At 44.7% G+C, this 25,000-nt stretch overlaps 1 protein-coding gene across 1 annotated transcript in view; it reads right to left on the bottom strand.

Moving 5' to 3' along the window:
• mgat4b (alpha-1,3-mannosyl-glycoprotein 4-beta-N-acetylglucosaminyltransferase B) overlaps nucleotides 1-25,000 on the bottom strand; it is a 129,791-nt gene that overhangs the window by 8,627 nt on the left and 96,164 nt on the right. Inside the window, exons 7-11 of the mRNA XM_062524361.1 lie at nucleotides 19,345-19,420; nucleotides 14,124-14,238; nucleotides 2,964-3,094; nucleotides 1,909-2,016; nucleotides 1-8 (exon numbers count right to left, since the gene is read on the bottom strand). The exon at nucleotides 1-8 is cut by the window's left edge and continues 186 nt beyond it. Coding sequence (XP_062380345.1) covers nucleotides 1-8; nucleotides 1,909-2,016; nucleotides 2,964-3,094; nucleotides 14,124-14,238; nucleotides 19,345-19,420 — 438 coding nt within the window. The remainder of the gene's footprint in view (nucleotides 9-1,908; nucleotides 2,017-2,963; nucleotides 3,095-14,123; nucleotides 14,239-19,344; nucleotides 19,421-25,000) is intronic.

Here is a 25,000-nt window from a genome sequence, read left to right as displayed (position 1 = left end):
TCCTTGTCCTGGGGGGGGGAGAACAGGCCATCGTGATTACAGTAATTTTCCGTATATAAGCCGCATTTGTGTATAAGCCACAGGACAGTGTTTCATGCAAGTTAAAGAAACAAAACCATACTAACACCATATTAACAGCCCCCTGTATTAACCTCATAGCTGAAGAAATGTTTCTAAATAAATGTATAAGCCGTGACTAATAGTCAGGAAATTCCGGTACGCAGGAAGTAGAATCAGCGATCATGACGCAGGAAGGGTTGCAAGGGTTGCACCGACTAGTCAACTTGTCCACGCTCATGTGATTGTTACTAACAACATGGAAACCTCAGCAGAAAAACAGGTGAAGACCATTCTAATTCAATTATAGTAGCAACACAAATTGTAAGTCAAGTGTGTGGAAATATTACACTTAAGATAAAACCGGTACTGCTGTCCTTAGCAAAAGGACTTTTCTGAAATACAACAAAAATACAAGTGTCATGCATACTCATTTGAAAAGCATCTGCTAATGTTAACTGAGGAGTGATCTAAAATCGTCTCGACAGCAGTCAATTAGCGACTTCACCAAACGCCCGCTGTGATCAAAGACAAGATGGCTGCAAATCACCACTTTGCTGGTGAATTTCATTAGACCGTTGCAGCTGCAGTGCATGGAGAGTGTAGTGTGTTTAATCTGTCTAATTATAACATACAAAATGACTTATAGAAATAATATGAAGAAATAGCTGGGAAAAAGGTTGACATGGCAACAAACCACCATACATCATGAATGTAAATAGTCATCTCTCTCTCTCTCTCTCTCTCTCTCTCCCTCTCTCTCTCTAGACTTTCTCCAGTTTAGCAGCATCTCTCTACCTTTAACTTAGATTCCTTTTACCAATGTTTTTGTTGGAAGACTTCTAGCTGTACTTAGAAGGGTGTTCAGTCTATATCTAAGGCTGAAACACTTGTTAAATAGTTGTTGTTGGAACCAGCTAAACAGTTGCTAATAAGTAGCTTGTATGGGACCAGCTAAACAGCAAGGATAACAGCATTTTATGAACGATGATCAGCACCTGTTTCATAACTAGGGGTGTTCATCTTTGAACGGGTGCAAGATGATCAGCCGTCAGTGTAAGAAAAACAGTCATTCGAGAGGCGGTTACATAATAGTGAACTGTGACTAAATTGATGATAAAAGTGAAACACCCCTGGAGGCATAACAGAATGTATGATTGCTGATAGTATTTCAGTCGACTTAAAAAAAAATACAGGAAGTAGATCGGGCCATCACAACACAGAGTGTAGAATCAAACACAAACTCAGAATGGAGTACAACAGGATGTACGATTCTGAGGACCAATGGGAAGCTGGGAAGAGTGACCAATGAGCTAGGGGCACAGAATAAAACAGGAAAACAAAAAGTGCAATAGTAAGCAACAGAGGGGAAGACTATTGGACAACATGTCCCTTAATTAGACAATCACTGGGCCATGATAGCATAGGTCAATGAGACTTCGACTGAGAACAGCCTTACTGCCACCACTCTCCAATGCATAGATAAAACAACCAACAAACAAATAAATGAACTAACAATAATCTTTGCCTAACAGGGCATGCAAAATAAAAACATACATGTCTTCCTAATGATTCTCATGTATCTATTACAGAACTCACTCGTCAGGTTTTATCCATCGAAAATTCCCACACTGTAAATTCCCACACAGACACACACTCTCTGTTTGACTTTGAGAAACTAACAGGAGTCCTTGAAGCCAATAGGCTGGAGTTTTCATTTAAGAGAATAACTGTTTTTAGTGACCGAAAATTATGTTTGCGTGTAGAAGTAAGGCTGAAAGATTAACAAAAAAAATCTCTGTATTTGAAACTACCCGGCAGCATGTGGACACAGCCTTCCCAGAACCTCACCTTCAGTTTCTGGATCTTTCCGGCCAGGGAGGAGTGTGTCCCCACATGCTGGAAGAGAGAGGGCTTGAAGCGGATCCTCAGGTTGGCCTTCTGCCGGTCACAGTGTTTCTGGAAGCCAAACACACCGTACAAATAACACGGTTAGACAGGATTATGACAATGACCAGAGACTTGCTAATGGTTTCTCATAATTCTTTGTGTGTGTGTGTGTGTATGTGTGTGTGTGTGTGTGTGTGTGTGTCTGGAGGGATATGGATAAGTTACAACGTCAGGATTGATGTCAGCAGCAATCCATCCTTCAAAACGTGACACGATCCAGGACTACACACAGTATTCTTAAGTCCTACCACATGTTTATTTCTGAAGGACGGCTAACAGCACGCTGTACACAGACAATTGCTGTCTTGCATCTATTGATATGTGTGTTTATATACTGTATGTTCAGAATGGTAGTCCTACATGTAATGACTGCCTTGGCAATAGAAGTGCATATTTGTCATGCCAAAAAAGCACTTTCAATAAAAGTGACAGAGAGAAACAGCGAGAGGGAGAGAGAGAAAGATAGAGAGAGAGAGAAAGATAGAGAGCAAAGAGAGACAGGGAGAAAGAGAGATAGTGGAGAGAGAGAGCAAAGAGAGAGACAGGCAGAGAGACAGAGTGAGAAAGATAGTGTGGAGACAGAGAAAGAGAAAGATAGAGAGAAAAGAGAGACAGACAGAGACAGAGAGAGAAATAGAGATAGTGGAAAGAGAGACAGAGAGAGGGCAGAGAGAGATAGTGTGGAGAGAGAGAAAGAGAAAGATAGAGAGAAAAGAGAGACAGACAGAGACAGAGACTTTTGACTTTTAAAAACCCTTTTATTGAACCATCCCCTGATCAAAAACACATTAAAACCCTACAAAGTAGTCACTCAACCCCAATCCAGACAAAAAGAGAGAGGGAGAGGGAGAGAGAGAGCCAGACGGACAGAAAGAGAGAGGGAGAGAGAGAGAGAGACAGACAGAAAGAGAGAGAGAGAGAGAGAGAGAGAGAGAGAGGCAGGTCCGTCCACTCACCGCGTCCTTCTCCGGGTTGCACACCTTCACCCACATGATGTGGTCCAGCAGCCAGTCGATGGGCTTGTCCTTGTAGAACATCAGCATGAACTCCACGATCAGCGACAGGTCAATGGACTTGAACATCTTACCTAAGAAACACAACACACAGTAATGTGAGCTATGTGACCATTACCAAGCCACATATGCCAAGAGAGGTGAGCCTAAGAAACACAACATACAGGAGTGTGAGCTATGAGACCATTACACATATGCCAGGAGAGATGAGAGGCTTGCGGTAATATAATTGTTATGTGGAATGACTGGCGCAGTAAGGACTTTGGTGAAACAGATTTGGAGAGACAGAGACCGATTTGGGCATAAGAGACACAAGTTACAAAGCAAAGCTAATCGAAACAGCTAAAATAATCACACACCGCAAATTGCACTGGCTGGCTCACACACAGACACACAGACACACTCCACCTGAGCTTTTCTTATTGCACCTTTGCACAAACACAGCAAGACCAGTTAATCATGGACATGAGCTGCATATCGGCAGGAGAATCAAATATGCCAGCAAAGTTTTTGCACACACACACACACACACACACACACACACACACACACACACGTACAAAAGCACACACACACAAAAGCACAGGCATGTCTGTGCACGCACACTCTTTCATTGAGCTTAATTTATTTGCTTATCTCCCATCTAAGCCAGCCGTCAAAAAAGGCTCGCACTGAGAATGAAACGAAAATGAGGGGAGGGAGGAAGGGGTGGGCGGGCGGGCGGGCGGTGAAATATATTTCACCGAGTCGAGAAAGAGAAAAAAGAAAAACAAAATAAAACGGGCACCACCCAAGGCACCCAAACTCATTTCGGTTCCATAACCAGTTCTACAGGCATGACAGCCACCATGAATGTAGCGGAGGTCAAATGAAAAATTACTCTCCACTTTCATCCCCATCAGAGAGAGGCAGAGCGAGCAAGTGAGAGTTTTTAATTAAATCACATCATTTCAGTCTCCGCAAGAACACGGAGAAGAAAAATCTAGACAACAGCATGACTTCCCATTAAGACAAGTTTCCTCCTTTTTTTGGGGGGGGGGGGGGGGGGGGGGTTCAATCGGAGAGGTTGTTGGTTCTGAGAAGAAACAGAATGAAACATTCGTCCTCGGGCTAAAAAGTGTGTAATGGAATAAGGCCATCTTCATGTTTCTGTAATGCGGCAAAGAACTCGGGAGTGCAGGAGTCTATGTATTATACATCAGATTCACAGACATACAGTAGGGTGCACACACGCGTTGGGGATAACTCACTTACTGTCTTTGTCCCAATTAATCTATCAGCAGTCACACCGAAGGTAGACGACGAGCAACCACACACACACATAATGTGAGGCACAGATGCATGACACACACACGGAACAGCGCACATCCATGCCACCACACACAAACACGGAAATACACACATACACACACACACACACACACAGATGCAAATACACATATAATGTGAGGCACAGATGCATATATAGAGATTCTCATACACACCAACACAGAACACACACACGGAACAGCGCACATCCGTGCCACCACACACAAACACGGAAATACACACACACACAGATGCAAAAACAGATGCAAAAACACACACACACAGATGCAAATTCACACACACACACACACACACACACACACACACACACAGTACATGCACAAATTCAAGCACACATGTGAAAATCCACACTGCTGTGTTAAACTCAGCATCTCAGGCACCTCTGTGCAGCTAAGGAACTGAAAGCTTCTGACAGGCAACTTAATGGCAAAGTTCTGCAGCAATGCACTTTAGCTTTCTATGACCACTTACGCACGGTACACGGTACACAAATTACAGATGCAGGTTGGTCACACACACACACACACACACACACACACACACAATTATATGTCTATATATATATATGTATATATATACACTCCTATGTATATGCATGCAAAATTGCATTCAGACATATTCAGACACTCAAACAAAAACATGTTTATGCACATGCAGATGCACATGCAGAAACACACACACACACACACACACACACACACACACACACACACACACACACACACACAAACACACACACACACACACACAAACACACACACACACACAAATCAGTTAGGTGCCCAGTGTGCGCTGCATGAGAAATGAGTGTGTGACCCTGGCGAGCTCCCGTTCTTTGTCCCCTCAGCAGCAGCTTGTGATTCGCCGCGCGTTTAAAGTGCCATATGAAAGCAGAGAGCAGAAAATCGACTCCTCGCAACTCGCTCGCTCGCTTTTCAGCGGCGTCGCCAACGCTGCCACCGCTGCCACCCCCCGCTGCCCACCCCCTGTAATGGACGCTGCACTCCTTTAAGAAGAAGAAGGAGGAGAAGAAGAAGAAGAAGAAGAAGAAGAAGAAGAAGAAGAAGAGGAAGAAGGAGGAGAAGAAGAAGTCTCTGACTGATTCAGAGGTGGCGGTGACCTGCTGTGACTGTGCCACTCTCTACTCTTTCTTGATCTGACACATCTCAGCTTTTACACAAAAGCACACACACACACACACACACACACACACACACACACACACACACACACACACACACACACACACACACATGCCCGCACAAACGCACGCACACACACACACACACACACACGCACACACACACACCAACAAACACAACAAAAACAAGTATTTTAGTGCGTGCTTGTTCACCTTCACACTCCTGCTGTGAGGACAGAACCCGTATCCTTCATTCCCTCGAAAAACACTCACACACACAAACACACACACACACACACAGACACAGCAAGCACTGGAGAAGCAACAAAGCACTGTACCCATTTTCCTGAAACATTTCCATCAATATTCATAACACATTCAGGGACCACTGCCAACAAATGACAGCCCAGTCTCACTCTCTCTCTCTCACTCTCTCTCACACACACTCTCTCTCTCTCTCTCTCATTTCTCCTTGCGGTTTTCTCACTCACCCTCCCTATATCCTCATGCTGCATCATTAAAGCTCACTTCAAAGGCCATCATTAATCTATTAAATACGTATTACTAATCTATTACTACAAGCACTTTTACAAGCCCCCTGTATAATCTTCATGTAGACATTAGCATCTCTTAATTTTACAGTACTACAAATAGTATGTAAATAAAACTCACTTCAGGCACAATCTGACAGGATGCCGTTTTTTGCAGCTTTTGAGGCATTTCTGCTTACTAATTTTATTATCAAGGTAAATAACAACAACCACCGCGTGGTTAAATGATAAGCGTTGTTTTTCGGCCTTTTTTTACGGAACACAAATGAAGGCTTTAACCTGGCGGTAAAAGTTCCAAGCAGGTGTTGTCTGAGTTCATTAATCAGGTGGAGGTGTCGATAGGAGCGACTGGTTGAGCAAAGAGCTAATTAAGATGTGATGATTCCAGCACGGCGCCCTGTCCCACGTACAGAGAATTGTCCGCTTGAGGCCGCGGCGAGAAGATTCTAATTGGCCTCGTTGAGCGAGAGAGGGGCACTTGATCCGCTCTCGCCGAGTCTGGTGGCGTAACGGTCTCGTTAGCGACGCGGTCGATAACGTTTCGGACCGGTTCCAGTGGACTGACGCAGGGGCCCGGAGAAAAGCCATCTCGCCGATGCTGTGCATTGAGAAAGATAGCGGTCCATTTTTCATGTTTTTATTTGAACCGCTGTCTCTGAAAATGTCCATGTTTCCCTCTCGCCCCTCCCCTCCCCACTCCCTCTCTCTATCTAGCTATCTCTGTCTTTGTCTGCCTTTTCTTTTTTCTTTTCTTCCATCTCTCCATCTATCTATCTATCTATCCACCTATCTAACCAGCCATCTCTCCATCTGTCTTCTCTCGCTCCCTCTCCCAGCTGTTCTATTCTTGTTTCCATTACCTGGTCCATCAGCGGCACTCTCCCACCGACCTGCCAGTTCCACCAAAGTCAGAGCCAATCTGTTATCCATCTCTCTCTGTCTCTCTCTCTCTCTCTCTCTCTCTTTCTCTCTGTCCCTCTCTCTCCCTCTTTCTCTCTCTCTCTCGTCTGCGCGCGCCGCTATGCTCCCATGTCTCTTTTCTTATGCTACTTCTTCTTCTTCTGCTGCTGCTATCTTGGTTTGGGTTCTGCTCCCTGTGCTGTACAAATGTCCTTCTGTTCAACTCTATATGCTCTTCCAGAACATTCCTACTTTATACGCTGTCTAAATTAGCACACTTACCGGCACCATTATCCTCTGCTTGCACTTTAATTAGTTTCCCTCTCTCTCTCTCTCTCTCTCTATCTCTATCTCTCTTTCTCTCTCTCTCTTACACACACACACACACACACACACACAGATGCAATGTAATGGGAGCCCATTGTTCTCGTTAGGTAGAGAACACTAATAAATGTGGATGGATATTTTAAAGAGGTTACTGAGCCATCTGGAATGAGCTCCTTCGCTCTCACCCTTTGCCACACACACACACACACACACACACACACACACACAGACACACACACACACACACAAACCCTTCAGAGGGGATGGCATGGGAGCAGTTCCTTTAGTGTTCTCTAAAGCTGGCTATGAGGGGATTAAGCATTTAGCACAACGCAACTTCTCCTCAGAGACGGAAATATCATTAGCAAGTCTGCGATCATTATCATAATCATATCAAGCTATGTTATATAAGGCCCACTCCTATTCCCACGATCCCTCCTGCCCACAACGCAGGCATGCACACACCCACACACACACACACACACACACACACACACACACACACACAAACATACACATCCCACACAAACAAACAAACACGCATTGAGGTCTCCCATGATTCGGGATTAATCTGAAAGTAATTATCCAAACTTTGAACGTAATACGTATTGGAGGCTCGCACACGCACACGCACACGCACACGCACACACACACACACACACACAGGCTCTGGTGAAGCACTAACTAGGTTAGTAACTGGGGCAGGTGTTTGTTATGTACTCGGAGTAAGTGTTGGCGTAGGACTGGACTGTTTATAACTGTATGGGTCTCCCCTTCTCCTCCTCCCCTTCTCCTCCTCCTCTTTCTCCACCTCCTCCTCTTCCTCCTCCCTTCTCGATGGCGGAGGATCTGAGAGAGGCAGATTGACACGCTAGTCCCTCCGTAACCAATGGGTCTGACGAGCGCGCACACACAGCATCTTCCCAGCATCCTCCACGCCTGGCTGCATATGAAAGAGCCCGCTTGGTGGTATCAGTATTTAGGTGTGTGTGTGTGTGTGTGTGTGTGTGTGTGTCTGTGTGCATCTTCCATGCCTATGCAGCGTAACTGTGAAAATTCTTTTGAAATATGTGCACATTTGTGTGTGTGTGTGTGTGTGTGTGTGTGTGTGTGTGTGTGTGTGTACTGTATGTGTGTGTGTGAGAGAGTGTGTGTTTATGTAAAAAACAAACACACAAACAAATTAAATGTTTATGACAATGCTTGTGTCTGTGTGCAGAATGAGAGTGTGTTTCTGTAAAGGACACAGTTTGCGTAAAGAACAAACTCAAACACACACACACACACACACACACACACACACACACACTCCATGGAAGTCCATTCCCCTAAGGCTGAAGGCAGAGCAGCTAAGATTGGGTTGGGCACACAGACAAATAGAATGTGTATGTGTAAACAGCATTTGTATCTGTGCAGAATGTATGTGTGTGTGTGAGTGTGTGTCTGTGTCTGTATATGAGTGTGTGTGTGTGTGTGTGTGTGTGTGTGTGTGTGTGTGTGTGTCTGTATATGAGTATGTGTGTGTGTGTGTGTGTGTGTGTGTGTGTGACTGATGTGTGTGCTCGCCCAGTCTATGCCTGTCAGTCCAGTCCTGCTCCAATTAACAGTGAGGGGGGGGGGGGGGTGGGGGGGGTTGAACCACCATCAGCCAGGCAGAGCGCTACAGAGAGCAGCAGAGCACAGCACAGCTCTCCCTTCAGCCTGGACCTCACCAGCTAGCACACGCCATGCTAGCCGCACACCATGCTAACCTTACAGCCAACGGACGGGCTGATTCCACACGCTCCACTGCTTTTCTGAGGGATTGGGGGTAAAGAGAGAGAGGGAGGGAGAGAGAGAGAGAGAGGGAGAGAGAGGGAGGGAGAAGGGTGAAGGGGGAAGACATACAGGAAGAGAAGATGGGAGATAGGAAGGGAGGAAGGGATAGATGGAGAGAGATGGAGGGAGGAGAGAGAGATGGCGCTGCCTACATCCGGTTGTCCCATGAGAGAGGCGTAATGGGAGAATTAGGCTCCTATGGCGTCGCTCAGCATAGCCTCATCTCAGCATCCCCTCATATGCAGACACACACACACACACACCAACACACACACACAACTCTCACACACACACATGTGCAGATGTACTGATACACACATGTAAAAATGTACAGATACACAAACACACACACAAAATACCAACAGACACACACAGACACACAGACACAGACACACACGCACACACGTATGCACACATGCACACACACACACACACACACACACACACACACACACACACACACCAACAGATACCAACAGACACACACAGACACACACACACACACACACACACACACACACACACTATTACACAGGTCAGTGTTGAGGCATGGGGATCCTATGGAGAGGCAGTTGAATGTGGACATCAATCTTGTTTAAAGTGCACCCATGGCACACCTCTGGGACCTATTAAGCAAAGAGGACCGAGCAGAGACCTGTATGTGTGTGAGTGTGTGTATGAGAGTGTGTGTGTGTGTGAGAGAGAGAGAGAGAGAGAGAGAGAGAGAGAGAGAGAGAGAGAGAGAGAATGGGTGGAACAGGAGAGCAATGGGTAGAAGTGGGGCAGGGTATTCTGCATTCTTACAGGAGCACGACACCAGATGGTGGAGACAGTCTTCCCTGCATGCATGCGTGTGTGTACGTTAGCGGGAGTTTGGAACCATGCGTGCGTGCGTGCGTGCGTGCGTGTGTGTGTGTGTGTGTGTGTGTGTGTGTGTGTGTGTGTGTGTGTGTGTGTGCTGTATAAACGGTACAGTCTGCCAAGGCATTTAAGTGTGAGCTGCAGTCCACTCTCCCATATCTCTCTCTCTCTCTCTCTCACACACACACACACACACACACACACACACTATCTCTCAGACATCCCTCTTCCTCTCTAATGCCCTCCTTCACTTATTTCAGTACTCTCAACCCCCTTTCTATTTCATTACTTCCTCCCCTTCTCTCTCTCTCTCTCTGTCTGTCCATCATATATAAATGCAACTTTGGCTGCTCCCCACTCCCTCATCCTTCCTCTCTCCCCTCTCCCTCTCCCCTCTCTCTATCTGTTTCTCTCTCTCCCTCTCTCTATCTATCTGTTTCTCCCCCTCTCTCTATCTGTTTCTCCCTGTCTCTCTCCCTCTCCCTTCTCTCTATCTGTTTCTCCCTCTCTCTCTCCCTCTCCCCATCTGTTTCTTTCTTTCTTTGTCCCCTCTCTCTATCTGTTTCTCTCTCCCCCTTTCTCGATCGGTTTCTTCCTCTCTCTCTCTCTCTTCCCTCTCTCTGTCTGCTCCTCCCCTCCTTCTCCCTCTCTCTCGGGGTGATATCAGTGTGGGGGTGAAGGGGTCAGGTTTTGGAGACGGTGCGGTCGCGGCTCCACTAATGAGTCGTTTGTCTTCCCCCTGTGGCCCCGGGCCGGAGCCGGAGAGCAAACACGGCCATTACGGGTCTCAGCCTCCGCGCGCACGGACCCCTGCTCTCTCTCTCTCTCTCTCTCTCTCTGCTCTCTCTCTCCTCTCTCTCTCTCCTCTCCTCTCTCTCTCTCTCTCTCTCTGCTCTCTCTCCACGCCTCTGGAAATTACCCACCAGGCACCTCTCTCCAGCCCACTCCCGAGTCCGCCGGGGCCCGATAACGCCGGCCTGATTGACAGAGGCGAGGGCAGCGGGGCAGCAGGGCAGCGCTCTCGCAACTCGCCGAAAACAAGCCGCACTCTAGAACCGCTGCGGGTCCTTCTGCCTCCACTACGGAACCCCTGAGGTCGTCAGAACTCAGAAGCCTCTCTGCTGACGGGTCCGCCGGCTGTCTGTCAGCTTTACGGCGGTTTCCAGCGATGCGGAACTCTATTTGACAGACGGCCTCTTTACGGTAAATAGGGCCACGGAGCTTCATACGGCCCGTACGATCTCTTGTTTCCACACGGAGAGAAAGGGAAAGCAGAGTTAAGTGCAGGCTGGCCGTCGGCTGGCTGGCTCGCGTGCCGTGCCGTGCCGTGCCGGTTTGGTCGGTGGACGCTGCTGCGATGGCTGTGTGTCCAAAACATGGAAAGGTCAGCGGGAAAACAGAAATCCGGCCAGCCAATCGTATCGAGCGCCGCACCAATGATCGGGGCGGGCGTGACGCTCAGATGAAACCACCATCACCACAGCGCCAGGATCAGCTGACAGGCCTCTGACGTGCGTGCGTGCGTATGTGTGTGTGTGTGTGTGTGTGTGTGTGTGTGTGTGTGTGTGTGTGTTTCGCCTCCGGCAGCAGAGATGGGATGGGGAGGGGTGTTTTTTCCCCTCTAGATCCCACTGCCAACAATAAGCATCTCTGAGCTGGTTTCAGTCATGGGTGACTGTAGGAAATGGATTTCATACACACACACACACACACACACACACACACACATTTAAAGCCCCGGGTGCAGAAAATGGAGAAGAGAGAGGAGGAAAGGAGAGAAGAGGAGAGAAGATGGGAGGAGAGAGGGGAGGAGAAGAAAGGAGAGGGGAGGAGAGGAGAAGAGAGGGGAGGAGTAGAGAGGAGAGAAGAAGATAAGAAACGATAGAGTGAGTGGAGAGGAGAGGAGAGGGGAAGGAATGAGAAGAGGAGAAGAAAAAGAGGACAGAAGAGGAGAGGTGAAGAGAAGACAAGAAAAAGAGGAAAGGAGAGGACAGGAGGAGAGGAGAGGAGGAGAGGAGGAGAGGGGAAGAGAGGAGGAGAGAAGAGGAAAGGAGGAGATGAGAGGAGGAGAGGAAGAGGAGAGGAAGGAAGAGAGGAGAGGAGGAGAGGAGAGGAGAGGAGGAGAGGAGGAGAGGAGGAGAGGAGAGGAGAGGGGGAGAGGAAGAGGAGAGGAGAGGAGGAGAGGAAGAGGAGAGGAGGAGAGGAAGAGAGGAGAGGAGAGGAGAGGAGGAGAGGAAGAGAGGAGGAGAGGAGGAGAGGAGGAGGAGAGGAGAGATGCCAGCACGTGACCTGAGCCCTTTGCTGCCCCTCTCCTGTTTGCTTTGGAACGCCTCTCTGCTCTGGCTGTCAGAACGCCTTTTGGCTCTGGGTAAGAGAAGAGAAACCTGCACAATGTGCACAGGCTGCTCAAAACACACACACTAGCGGGCACAAACACACACGTAAGCACACACACGTACACGTACACACACACACACACTCGTGTGCACAAACACACACATAAGCATACACATACATACACACACACACACACTACTGTGCACAAACAAACACATGAACACATACACACACCCACACAACCTGTCACCTAAAACACACGTGTTCTGCATCACCCCTCTCCTAATAAGTGTGTATGTGTGTGCCTCTTCGCATGTGTCTATGCATGTGTCTGTGCATGTGTTTGCTTGTGTCTATGAGTGTGTCTGTATGCGTGTGCCTTTGTGCGTGCATGCATGCATATGTGTGTGTGAGTGTGTGTGTGTGTGTGCGCGCACGCGCACACGTGCGTGGGTATGTGTGTGTGTGTGTATGCATCCATTCATCTCCAGCTGAAGTATCAGATTCAGCTCTGTTTCCTCTGGCTGCAGTAAACCCCCCCTCTTCCCATCCACCGGGTCCGTAGTACCCACAGCACACAGCCACACAGACAGCACCCAGGACAGAGGGTACCGGGCGCCAGGGCCCATCACCATCATCAGTGCCATCGGCCTGCTTATCATACCGCATATCAGGCCTCTGCTTTCTCACAGCTGACGTTCCTCCACTTTCAGGGAGGAGGAAAAAGAAAGACACAGATGTGCTTTGATGTAAGCTTAATTTAATTAAGTTAAGAATGTAGAGCCCCTTTTAAGGGAAAAGAAGTGGAATATGCTTTAAAGCGACTGGAGGGAACAGTTATGTCCCAAAGCTCTTCTGGCCTGACATTTATGTACCCTTAAAACATCGGAAAAAAGAGAGAGAGAGAGGAAAAATCCTCCACCTTTAAGCAAGATGTTTGCATATTTAAACTGGCTCCTGGTGTTTAAGCGGACTCTCTCATCCGTAGTGGTTCAAATAAAAGGGTTTTAAAGAGACGGTTGATGAAGGGGAACTGCAGCCTGCTGTGAAATGGGGAGGACCTAATGCATGCGGCTTTAGTGGGGCCAAAGACACGATCAAAGACAGAGGCGCCTTTAACCTGCTCCAGACTCAGCTGGATGCATTTGGAGATTTGGAGGCACTGAACCCATCACCCCCCCAACACACACACACACACACACACACACACACACACACACACACACACACACACACCCCGAGCATTTAACCCATTAGCTTTTCCCTATCAGATATACATTCAAATGTTTGAACCAGGTTCAATGTTTCGACTGGTCAAAAAAACCCTTTATGCTGCTATATGGTCTGGCCGGTCTTGAGCCTGTGGTGTCCATGGTTACGGTGTTTGCTAACGGTAGGAGCGTTACGCAGGTTCTGTATAGTGTGTCTCCAGAACACCGGCACCGCGGTCCTCCCTTAGCCACAGCTATGGCAGACCCACTCTATTGAAACACAACCCGCACAGGGAGTGGGGCGGCAATGGCTGTGTGTGTGTGCGTGTGTGTGTGTGTGTGTGTGTGTGTGTGTGTGTGAGTATAAATGTGTTATGTGTGTGTGTGTGTGTGTGTGTGTGTGTATGTGAGTGCCTATGTGTGTGTGTGAGAGAATGAATGTTAAATGTGTTATGTCTGTGTATGTGTGTATATGTGAAGCTGTGAATGTGTGGTTAAATGCATAATGTGTATGATTGTGTGTGTGTGTGTGTGTGTGTGTGTGTGTGTGTGTGAGAGAGAAAGAGAGAGAAAGATAGAGTGTGTGTGCGTTTTAGAGAGAGACAGACAGAAGTGGTGGCGTTCTAACCGATGAAGCCCAGCTGTGAGAATTCCAAAATCATCCACTCCTCCGACGGCTGCTGCAGGGCGAAGTTCTTCATGGTGGTGAAGTAGTTTGGACGAGCCACTATGTCATCCTCCAGCTGGAGTGGGAAGACAGAGGGAGAGAGAGAGAGAGACAGAGAGAGAGAGAGAGAGAGAGAGAGAGAAAGAGAGAGAGAATATGGGACAGAAATGGAGAGACAGAGAGACCAACACAAAGGAATTAAACAGAAGGAGAAAAACAGAGAGGGAAAAATCAAGGAGGAGAAATAAGAGAAAGAGACAAACACAGAAAGAGAGAGAGAGACAGACATAGGAAGATATAAAAAGAGAGAGAAACAGGCATAGGAAGAGAGAGAAAGAGAGAAGCAGAAAAAGAAGCATACGATTAGGAACAATTCATGGAGAAGCAGAGCATCATGAACACAAACATAACACAATTACAACGACACAGATAGTACATTTGAGTGTAACCCACCCACCATTCCTATGAAGCAAACATGGGTGATGATAAAAGAAGAGTTGGACTCTGTGAAAGTTCACCCAAGTCCACGGAGAGATCCTCTCCATTGTCTGCCCAATTCGCTTTCAAGGCCACCGCTCGCACTATTTAATTAAACCACCAGATACAATTAAGCACAGTCTACCAAGCAATTATGCCCACTGCACTGCGGACCGTAGGTCCATCGTTGCCACGCCGACAATTATAGTCATATTTGTCACTCTGGCTGCGCTCCCCTGAATCTGTGGCGCGGTGACAGTCTAATGAGATAATGGGTTTAAAGACAAGCGCAGGCTCACGCATTACGCCTAGGTCACCCCAGGAATATTCAGAGAGAGAGAGATGCAGAGAAAGAGTGTGTGTGGGAGAGGGTAGAGTGAGAGGGAGAGAGAGAGAGAGAGAGAGAGGGAGAGGGAGGCAAATATATGGAAATAGAGAGCAAAATATCGAGGGAGAAACGGGGAGAGATAAAAGGCCACAGAGAGTCGGGGAAGAAAGAAAGAGAGAGAGGGGAAGAGAGAGAGAGGGAGAGAGAGAGAGAGACAGGAGAGGAAAGCGGCATAAAAAGTTTAAAAGTGTGACCAAGAAAAATGGAGAGACATGAGGAGACACAGAGACAGAGAGGATATAAATAGAGAAAGAGGGAGAGAGAGAGGGCAAGAGAGGGGAAAGAGACAAAGCGAGAGAGATACCGAGGATGAGAAGGATGGAGTCAGAGAGAGCGGGAAAAAGAGAGTGACATGGAGAGCGAGAGAAGGGCAATATAAAGAGCGTGATGGCGAGGGAACAGTGCACTGGAGATGAAAAAAAAAACACATCAGTGGAGACAGAACACAGAGCCCTCAGAACCCATTGATTTCTTTTGTGATGAAAGAACGACATCAGATGCTTGCTATCCCAAAATGCTCTTAGAACATCTCAATTGAACATCAAAATTGGTCAAAATTCAAGTCAGTGAAATGCGATTAATGAACAAATAAATAAATATCAAAACCTTGACAACCTTGGCAAACCAGCAAACACTGTATTTGTTTTTCAGTGCAAACTAGAAAAGCCTGCCACAACTTTCCTCAAGCGAGACAAATACAAATGCTTGTAGTCTTTCCCAGCTCAGACTTCACCTACTGCACTTGTAAACAGGGGCGTATTGATCCATGCCATACCCCGCAGCATACTAACACGGGTCTGCACACAGGGCACCCCTCAAAACTACAAATCCCATCATGCCCTCCCACTGGTGCACACAGGGCACCCCTCAAAACTACAAATCCCATCATGCCCTCCCAGCGGTGCAGCGCTGCCTCAATCGTGTCTCAAATTTCACACACCAGTACGCTCACTCAGGAGAAATAAGAAGCATGAACAAATCAGCAAGCAAATAAATTAAATCAGCAAGTCAGTAAATTCACTTGTACTTGAAGAAAGGCACAGAACAACAAAACAGCAGGGCGAAGTGTGGAGAGAGAAAAAAAAGTTAAACAATGAAACCCAATAATGGATAGATAGAACATGAAGTAGGTTGGAGCTCATTCTCAAAAGACTGCAATGCTAACACACACTGTCCTGACTGCCAATGAAGGACCTTCTGTTAACACATGGGACAGCTGATGAAGTTCAAAAAGAGTTGGTACAGGACAAATTACACTTGCTTCAGTAAAATAATAATGTCTGCAACACTGCTTTGCTCCCATATTTTAATGTAAAAAAAAAAAAAAAGAATCAATGTTTCGACCCTACTGGGGTCTTCTTCTAGGGTTGAACCATTTCTTATCTATTTTTAACACTATATGAGAGCTCAAGGCAGTGTTGCAGACATTATATTCTTTTACATCTGATGAATGTCTTTTAACTCCTAAGATGAGTGCAGAGGAAGACTATATACTGTACTGACCAAACACAAGAGGTGCAGTACCACTGACCTCCCTCTCTGTCTCGCTACTCAAGAGCCATCTTTTGCCCGTAACTAGTTGGTCTTCTGCTTTAATTTGTTGCTAGAAGTGCTCTCAAAAGCTTAAATGTTTTTACCATGTTGTACGTCGCTTTGGTTAAAAAGCGTCAGCCAAATGTAATGTAATGCAATAATATCAGGACTAGGTGGACGCAGGTGGACGCTTCTCGACTGTACTGCACCTGACGTGTCCAGACCTGGCTAGAATGGTGGTGAAGGGGCCTCCATTGTAACAGATCCAACAATGGTTGGACATGACCTAATCAGTAGCCATTACGGTAAACACACTTTACTCCACCATTCAGATCAGACAATGAGCAGGGGTGGAGGTATGTGCATTTGCTGATTGCTGCATCTATTCTATTTCTTCTCTCTCTCTTTCTCTCTCTCTCTATCTCTCTGTGTGTTTACTAGCAAGAGAGAAACAGAGACAGGTGTTTGTGTGTATGTTTGAAAGTAATTGCTGATTGGAATGTTCATCTTAGTGTGTGTGTGTGTGTGTGTGTTTGCCCGCACGTATGTGCACACATACCACATCCATCAATCACACTGTAACTGCATCTGTCCTCTTGAACAGGCTGAGCATGAAGAGCTGCTACCACACACACACACACACACACACACACACACACACACACACACACACACACACACACACACACACACACACACACACACACACACACACACACACACACACACACACACACACACACACACACACACACACACACACCCCGGATGCTGCATGTAAGCTTCAATCCAACATGTCATACAGTACACACATTCCAGCAGCAGAAGAGAGCAGACGTGTGTGTGTGTGTGTGTGTGTGTGTGTGTGTGTGTATGATAAGGGAAAGACAGAGAGAAGTGGCGAGACAGAGAAAGAGACAGCATAAATATGATCACAGAAGAAAAGAGACGTGGAGTGTGTGAACGTAGTGACAGAGAGCACAAAACAGAGAGAAACAGAAGAAAATTAGATGGAGAGAAAAGGAGTGACAGAGTGAGTGAGAGAGAGAGAGACAAAGAAAAACAAAAGAAGACCAGAGACAGAAAGATCGAGGGAGAGAGAGAATTTGTGCTAGACAGAGAAAGAGGAGATAGAGAAAAAAGGGATACAGAAAAAGAGAGAGAGAGAGATGGAGACAGAACAGAGCAGTGATGGAGAGAAGCAGACAGACGGAGGATGGGAGATAGAGAAAGAAGGGATACAGAGAAAGAGACAGAGAGAGAGGTGGAGACAGAACAGAGCGGCGGTGATGGAGAGAAGACAGAAGATGGGAGATAAAGAAAGAAGGGATACAGAGAATGAGAGAGAGAGATGGAGACAGAACAGAGCGGCGGTGATGGAGAGAAGAGAAGACAGAAGATGGGAGATAGAGAAAGTGAGTGGTGCTGCGCCGGGATGCGGGCCGAGTTAGCATGCGGCTGACAGAGACAGCATCCTCCACTTCCTCTCTGGAAACAACGTGGAAGCAATTACACCGAGTCTTCAGACGCCAGAGCTGCTCGGGGCTCAACCCAGAGCTGTCAAAACACACACACACACACACACACACTCTCTCTCTCTCTCTCTCTCTCTCTCTCTCTCTCTCTGTCACACACACACACACACACACACACACAAACACACAAACACACACACACACACACACACACACACGTGCACAGGCACACACACCACTGGTCAAAACACAGTTTAAATCTCAGAAACAAACTCTTTTAGACAGACAGACATACACAAGTCCAGCAAACAGCTCCCATAGTATTCCTCACCACTCACCACTCACAACACACACACACACACACACACACACACACACACAATGTCCTGGACCAAATCACTGTCCAATGTGCTATGCTTGGACTCACACACTTATAAACTGGCTAACACACTAATCAAAAGCACAATGCATGGCTTGAACAAAAAAAGAAACAACCTAAAATGAACACAAAACCGAAAACACTCACACTCTGAAAACGAATATGCTCTCCCTATCTGGACACAGAGATGTGTTAAAAACAATGCAAGTTGTGTTGTTAACTTGTGTTATTTTCAACAAATGTAGTGTAAAAAAGGAAACAACACAAATTGTGTTGTCCCTATCTGGACGCAGAGAGGTGTTAAGAACAACGCAAGTGGTGCTGTTTTCAACACATTCTGATACGACATCAGCGATGCTCACAGCACCTCTAGTGTCCAGTGTCAGTGACGGTCAGAGGTGTTGCAGCTGTGACGCTGTGCAGAAACACAAGGTTCATTTCATGGCAAAGAATCCTGCACCATAGCTCCTTTTGGCCTCCATAAAAACAAACATTCTGTCACACACACGCATGCGCACACAGGTACACACACACAGGCACGCGCGCACGAGCACGCATACACAAATCTAATTTCTAGATTTCCCCAAACACTACTAACCCCACGTGCAGTGTACATGTGATGAACTATCAAAGTCACGGAACACAAACTGACAGCTATGAAAAAGAAAACCCTCTTACCCATTTCCACATGTTGTTAAAAATGTCTCAAACACCCGGAACAAATTCGATTTGTGTTGGCCTCACAAAATACTGCTTAGAAAGCAGGACTCCAGCTTCTGAGCTAATGGTCGAGTGAGTTGAGACACACTGGACCCAGACCAAGACCCAAAGAATGTTCTGGAAAGCAGAACAGTTGAGGTTGTGTGTGTGGGTATGTGTGTGTGTGTGTGTGTGTGTGTGTGTGTGTGTGTGTGTGTGAGCATGTCGTACCTGCACATAGTACGTCCCTTTTGACTGGGCATACATCATCAGGAAACAGTAGTCGAGGTTCTGCTTGGTTCGCCACCTGGGAAACAGAATGGAGAGCAAAACATGAATCACACCAATGTAACACAACAGACCATACAACAGACCAGTATTACATTTCCACATTTCATCACTCCTCTGGCACTTTGATCTGAAGCAACAGATACACAGATACACTGCACTACAGCACAGATACAGTTTCAGTACAAGCCTGTGTGAGCTTCCCAGGAATGGAGCCCATGATCATACAGTACACTCTCAAAACGAATGTATTGGAAACGACACAAACTGTGTTGTCCATATCTGAACACAGAGATATGCTAAAAAAAAACAACAACAACACAAGTTGTGTTATTTTCAACATATTGTGTAACAAATAACAAAAGCAATGTGTTGGAAACAACACAAACTGTGTTGTCCCTATTTGAACACATTCATTTTGAGAGTGATTATGAGTGATTAGAGTACTATGATTAGCAGGTAAGCAGCTGATGACCTGGAACACGGTATAATTAATATACTGTTAAAACAAATGTTTTGTCCCAATCTGGACGCAGAGATGTGCTAACAAGGCAAGTGGTGTTGTTTTCAAAGCAAGTTGTGTTGATTTCAAATCAAATTGAAAAAAAGGAAACAACATAAACTGTGTGGTCCCTAGTATCTGGACACAGAGATGTGCTAAAAACAACACAAAGTTGTGTTGTTTTCAACACATTCACTTTAAGAGTGTACAGTCTAAGAGGGGACCACAGACTACAGTACAAACTAAACGCATTGCTTGGGCCAGAGCAACAGTACAGCTCACAGTGCAGATTAGGGGTGTAAATCGGAGCCTTCATGCCGATTCGATACGATATCGATTTCCTAGGCCAGCGATTCGATTCTTTTCGATTATTTAGAATTCCCACCGATACGATTCGATTCGATTCGATTCGATTTTTACATGATATCTATTAAGTTTAAAAAATCTAGAAAAATAGAAATCATTTGCCTTTTATTGAGAATACAGAAACAGTAGCCTATTCTATTCACATGATGTGTATGTTACAGTATAAACAGGGCCAAATTATCTTTCTACCAGCCACAAAACTTTTAGTGCAGTTTCTTCCTCCACACGCTGTGACAGAGGCTACCTGCTGACTGTGAGATAACCTAATACACATTGTAGGCCCAATATATCTGCTATTGCATATGCATTTTGTGTGTAATCAATATTAGAAGATTAATTAGCTAAACGTTTAACTTTAGGTAATTTAAGTCATAGGCAGCCTTCACTGTATTGGCGATGTGAGATTAAATAGGTGTCTGTCACTTTAAGGACGTGAACTTGCGAAAACGTTCTGAAGTTGAAAAGATTTCCTGGCCGTGTCGTGTAGCGGTACAGGCTGATAGTTGCAAGCTATAGATGTCACTGTTAAAAATAAATCAGTCCACAACTGGAGGACTTTTTGAATCTAAGGAACATGCTCAGCCAAGACAGTATGGGAAACAAACACAAATCATAATCTGAAGCTTGTTTAACTAACGGGATAAACGTTTCCCCAAAACTTTAAATTGATTCGTTTGGACACTCGTTCTCCAATTCCACTTCGTCCTAATAACTGTTATTAAATAACACCTGCTACTCAGAACACAGAAATGTTCAGAACACGTAGCCTGATTACCATCGACTTTCAAAGTAGTCCAGTAGTAATAGGGTCAAACCCGGAACAAATTAGTAACAAGCTGAATTTTTCAGGATATGTTCAGAATACCTTTAGGAATAACATACTAAAAGTCCCCGTGAATCCCCCTTGTGCTCTCTGAGATATTCAAGATGGCGTCCAAAATGCCCGCTATTTGGAGATATTTCCACATCTCAGGCTTAAAACCTAATACAAATGCAATTAAAAGGTCAAAATATATGTTTTATAGGGCAAGTAAGTCAATTTCATCATTAGTTTATTGAATGGAGACATTTCATAATAATACAGTTACCTCCATAAGTATTGGAACACATGCTAAAGTTGACTGTATAAAATCGTCTTTTGGAAATTGATCTTAATGCCTTAAATGGAAAAAATAGGAAATATCCAACCTTTAAGGAGATCAATTTTGTCTGTGAATAATATCATAATGGTTTTTATTTCAGTTAGCCTATTAGCTGGTTTCATTCTCATTGAGCTCAATGCAATTCAAACCAGCTAATAGGCTAACTGAAATAAAGCCATGCTATCTCTTGGTGGTGAAGGGTATGTGATGATGTGGGGTTATTTTAATTCCAAAGGCCAAGGGTTCTTTATCAGGGTGCATAGTGTCCTGGATGGATCCATTTATTTCAAATGAATAAATGAATAAAAAATCGTCCTGCCTCTATGGGAATTTTAACACATAGGGTTACTGTAACATAGGCGTTCCAATACTTATGACCCCTGTGTTTTAAGGAAAACATTTATTTATTTACGATACATTATTCATTCAGAAAGATATTTCCTCATTTTTTCATAGAGTGTACCGTCACACCGGTGTGACAGGAATGTTGGAAAACTAGATGTAGCCTACCGCAAAGCGATACACAATATGACCGCCGCTCAGTCCTGCACATTCTCTCCGCAAATATCAATCACGCTTTTGTTTCCATCGCCTACTCCATCCCCTATTGCAACTTTTATATATGTAAATGAGTGTGTGCATGTGCGTTTGCTTTTGTGTATGAGTGCTTCTCTGTCTATGAGTGTGTGTGTGTGTGTGTGTGTCTGCTTGTGTGTGTGTTTTATGTGTCTCTATGTGTATATGTTCACTGTGTTCTCTGCCGTCACTGTCACTCCAATATCAGATCACACACACACACACACACACATGCGCGCGAGTGCACACACACATACGCAGGCACACACTCTCTCACACACACACACACACACACACACACACACACACATACGCACGCACGCACACACACACACACACACACAGGCACACACAGAGAGAGAGAGAGAAAGAGAGAACACACACAGAATACACACAGACAACACAGAACACACACAGACACAGAGAGAGAGAGAAGAAAGAGAACACATACAGAATACACACAGAACATGCACATACACACATATACACACATGCAAACACACACACAGGCACACATAAACGCACCCATACACACAAACACACACACACAGGCTATAGTACATCACACACACACTCACTTCACAGCTCCGGTGGTCTCACAAAACTTACTCAAAGGTGTGTGTGTGTGTGTGTGTGTGCACTGTGCATCTGTGTGTGTGTGTGTGTGTGTGTGTGTGTGTGTGTGTGCACTGTGCATCTGTGTGTGTGTGTGTGTGTGTAAGGTGTGTGTAGGTGTGTGTGTGTGTGTGTGTGTGTGTGTGTGCACTGTGCATCTGTGTGTGTGTGTGTGTGTGTGTGTGTAAGGTGTGTGTAGGTGTGTGTGTGTGTGTACTGTGCATCTGTGTGTGAGTGTGTGTGTGTGTGTGTGTGTGTACTGTGCATCTGTGTGTGTGTGTGTGTGTGTGTGTGTGTGTGTGTGTGTGTGTGTGCCTTCACCATACCAAGAGATTAGCATGGTTGTATTTCAGTTAGCCTATTAGCTGGTTTGAATTGCATTGAGCTCAATGAGAATGAAACCAGCTAATAGCTTACAGTTTTTTACAATCACTTTGCTACTATTTTCAGAACCTTGATATCATTTTTCAAAACTCTAGACACAAAACTCAAAACGGTTATCACTTGTAACACAGGCCCTCTAATGTTCAAAACATTGGATTGTACATTCACATCTTCAAAGAAATCTTGCAATTGCACAATCATTGGTTCAAAAAACAAATTTACTGTGAAATACCACTGAAACATAACTATAGATCACCCGCACACAAGCAACCGATAGTTTCATTGTGTCATTGTTCGTACAATCATTAGATATTGTAGAACAAAATAGGTGATACAGGTTTCATTATGGTACTACAGGAACAGTGCAGTAAACACATCTCTGTAAAAGTACTGCAGTAGTAGAGAGAATACTACAGACACAGTGGAATCATTGATCAAAGTTTGTAATATATTGATGCAAAACACTACAGTACAATCACAACATAGGTTTATTTGAATTAAAGTAAAAATAATTAGCTATGAAATAGAAAAGAAAAGACAGCCTGATTAAAATATACAGTAAAATATAAAATATATATGAAGAGCTCTTTTCCAAAACGCTATAAATCCATTTTTGAAAATATTAAAAAGTCATGTTATTTAATTGTGTATCTCACTTAATTTCAATAAAAATGCAGATGTTTTGTTTTGATTTAGTAAAGATAAATCAACTAAACATAATCCAATACAGTTTCACTGAAATTACTTGAAAAACAAAATAAAAAAAAATGATTTGTGAAAATGTATTAAAATGGTGGATATAGCGTTTTGGAAAAGAACTCTTCATATATATATCTTTTTTTAATATAAAGATATAAAATATTAGGCTACATCCATGGATATTGTAGTCTAATTGGTTCATGCTCCACGCTAATTGGTGACAGTGAATCTCGTTACAGTATCTTGAAACTTTCATGATTTGCAGTAAACATGGAAGATTGTGTGTCTGTTTCGTGTTTCCATACAACTGCATAAGAGTAATGCAACAGTTACTTATCATTTTGAGCAGTTGTATCAATTGATAGTTAGATCATTGTAAGGAAATGAATAGGCGCTCATTTGAAATGTAATGTGTGAATTGCCTTTTGAAATAGTAGTGCTTTGATGTTAAGTTGTATCATATTGAACAGGTGAGTTTTGTTGAATGAACAAATTATCTAAGTTGTATGTGTATTGTATCCAAGCAATTGAGAAAAGGGTTAGAGTTTTGAAAAATGTGCATTTTGATCATTGGTTGTGAGTTTTGTGTCTAGAGTTGTGAAAAATGACATCAAGGTTCTGAAAATAGTAGCAAATGAATTGTAAAAAACTGTAACTGAAATAAAACCATTATGATACTTATTCACAAACAAAATTGATGTCCTTAAAGGTTGGATGTATCCTATTTTTTTCCATTTAAGGCATTAAGATCAATTTCCAAAAGACGATTTTATACAGTCAACTTTAGCATGTTTCCCAATACTTATGGAGGTAACTGTATTATTATGAAATGTCTCCATTCAAGAAACTAATGATGAACTTGACTTACTTCCCCTAAAAAACATATATTTTGACCTTTTAATTGCATTTGTATTAGGTTTTAAGCCTGAGATGTGGAAAAATCTCCAAATAGCGGCCATTTTGGACGCCATCTTGAATATCTCAGAGAGCACAAGGGGGATTCACGGGGACTTTTAGTATGTTATTCCTAAAGGTATTCTGAACATATCCTGAAAAATTCAGCTTGTTACTAATTTGTTCCGGGTTTGACCTTATTTTGAGCTAATGCTCTTGGACTAAAGGCTCTGCGAGACTTTAGTCTGACCAACAGCCTGTGCTAACACGGTTTCTTGCCAGCGCTGGTTGACCCGCCTCCTTTAAGTGCCTCGGTTTGCTACTGGTAGATGTCAGAAAGCGGATTGCCGAGTTTAAACCAATAACAACACTCTTTCCGCTGCCTTGAACACGCCTCTACCCAGAGCCGTTGGAGCTGCTC

The sequence above is a fragment of the Sardina pilchardus genome, chromosome 21 (assembly GCF_963854185.1).
Source record: "Sardina pilchardus chromosome 21, fSarPil1.1, whole genome shotgun sequence".
NCBI lineage: Eukaryota > Metazoa > Chordata > Actinopteri > Clupeiformes > Clupeidae > Sardina > Sardina pilchardus.
The sequence above is the reverse complement of the archived record's forward strand: the minus strand, read 5'-3'. Positions and strand labels throughout refer to the sequence as shown.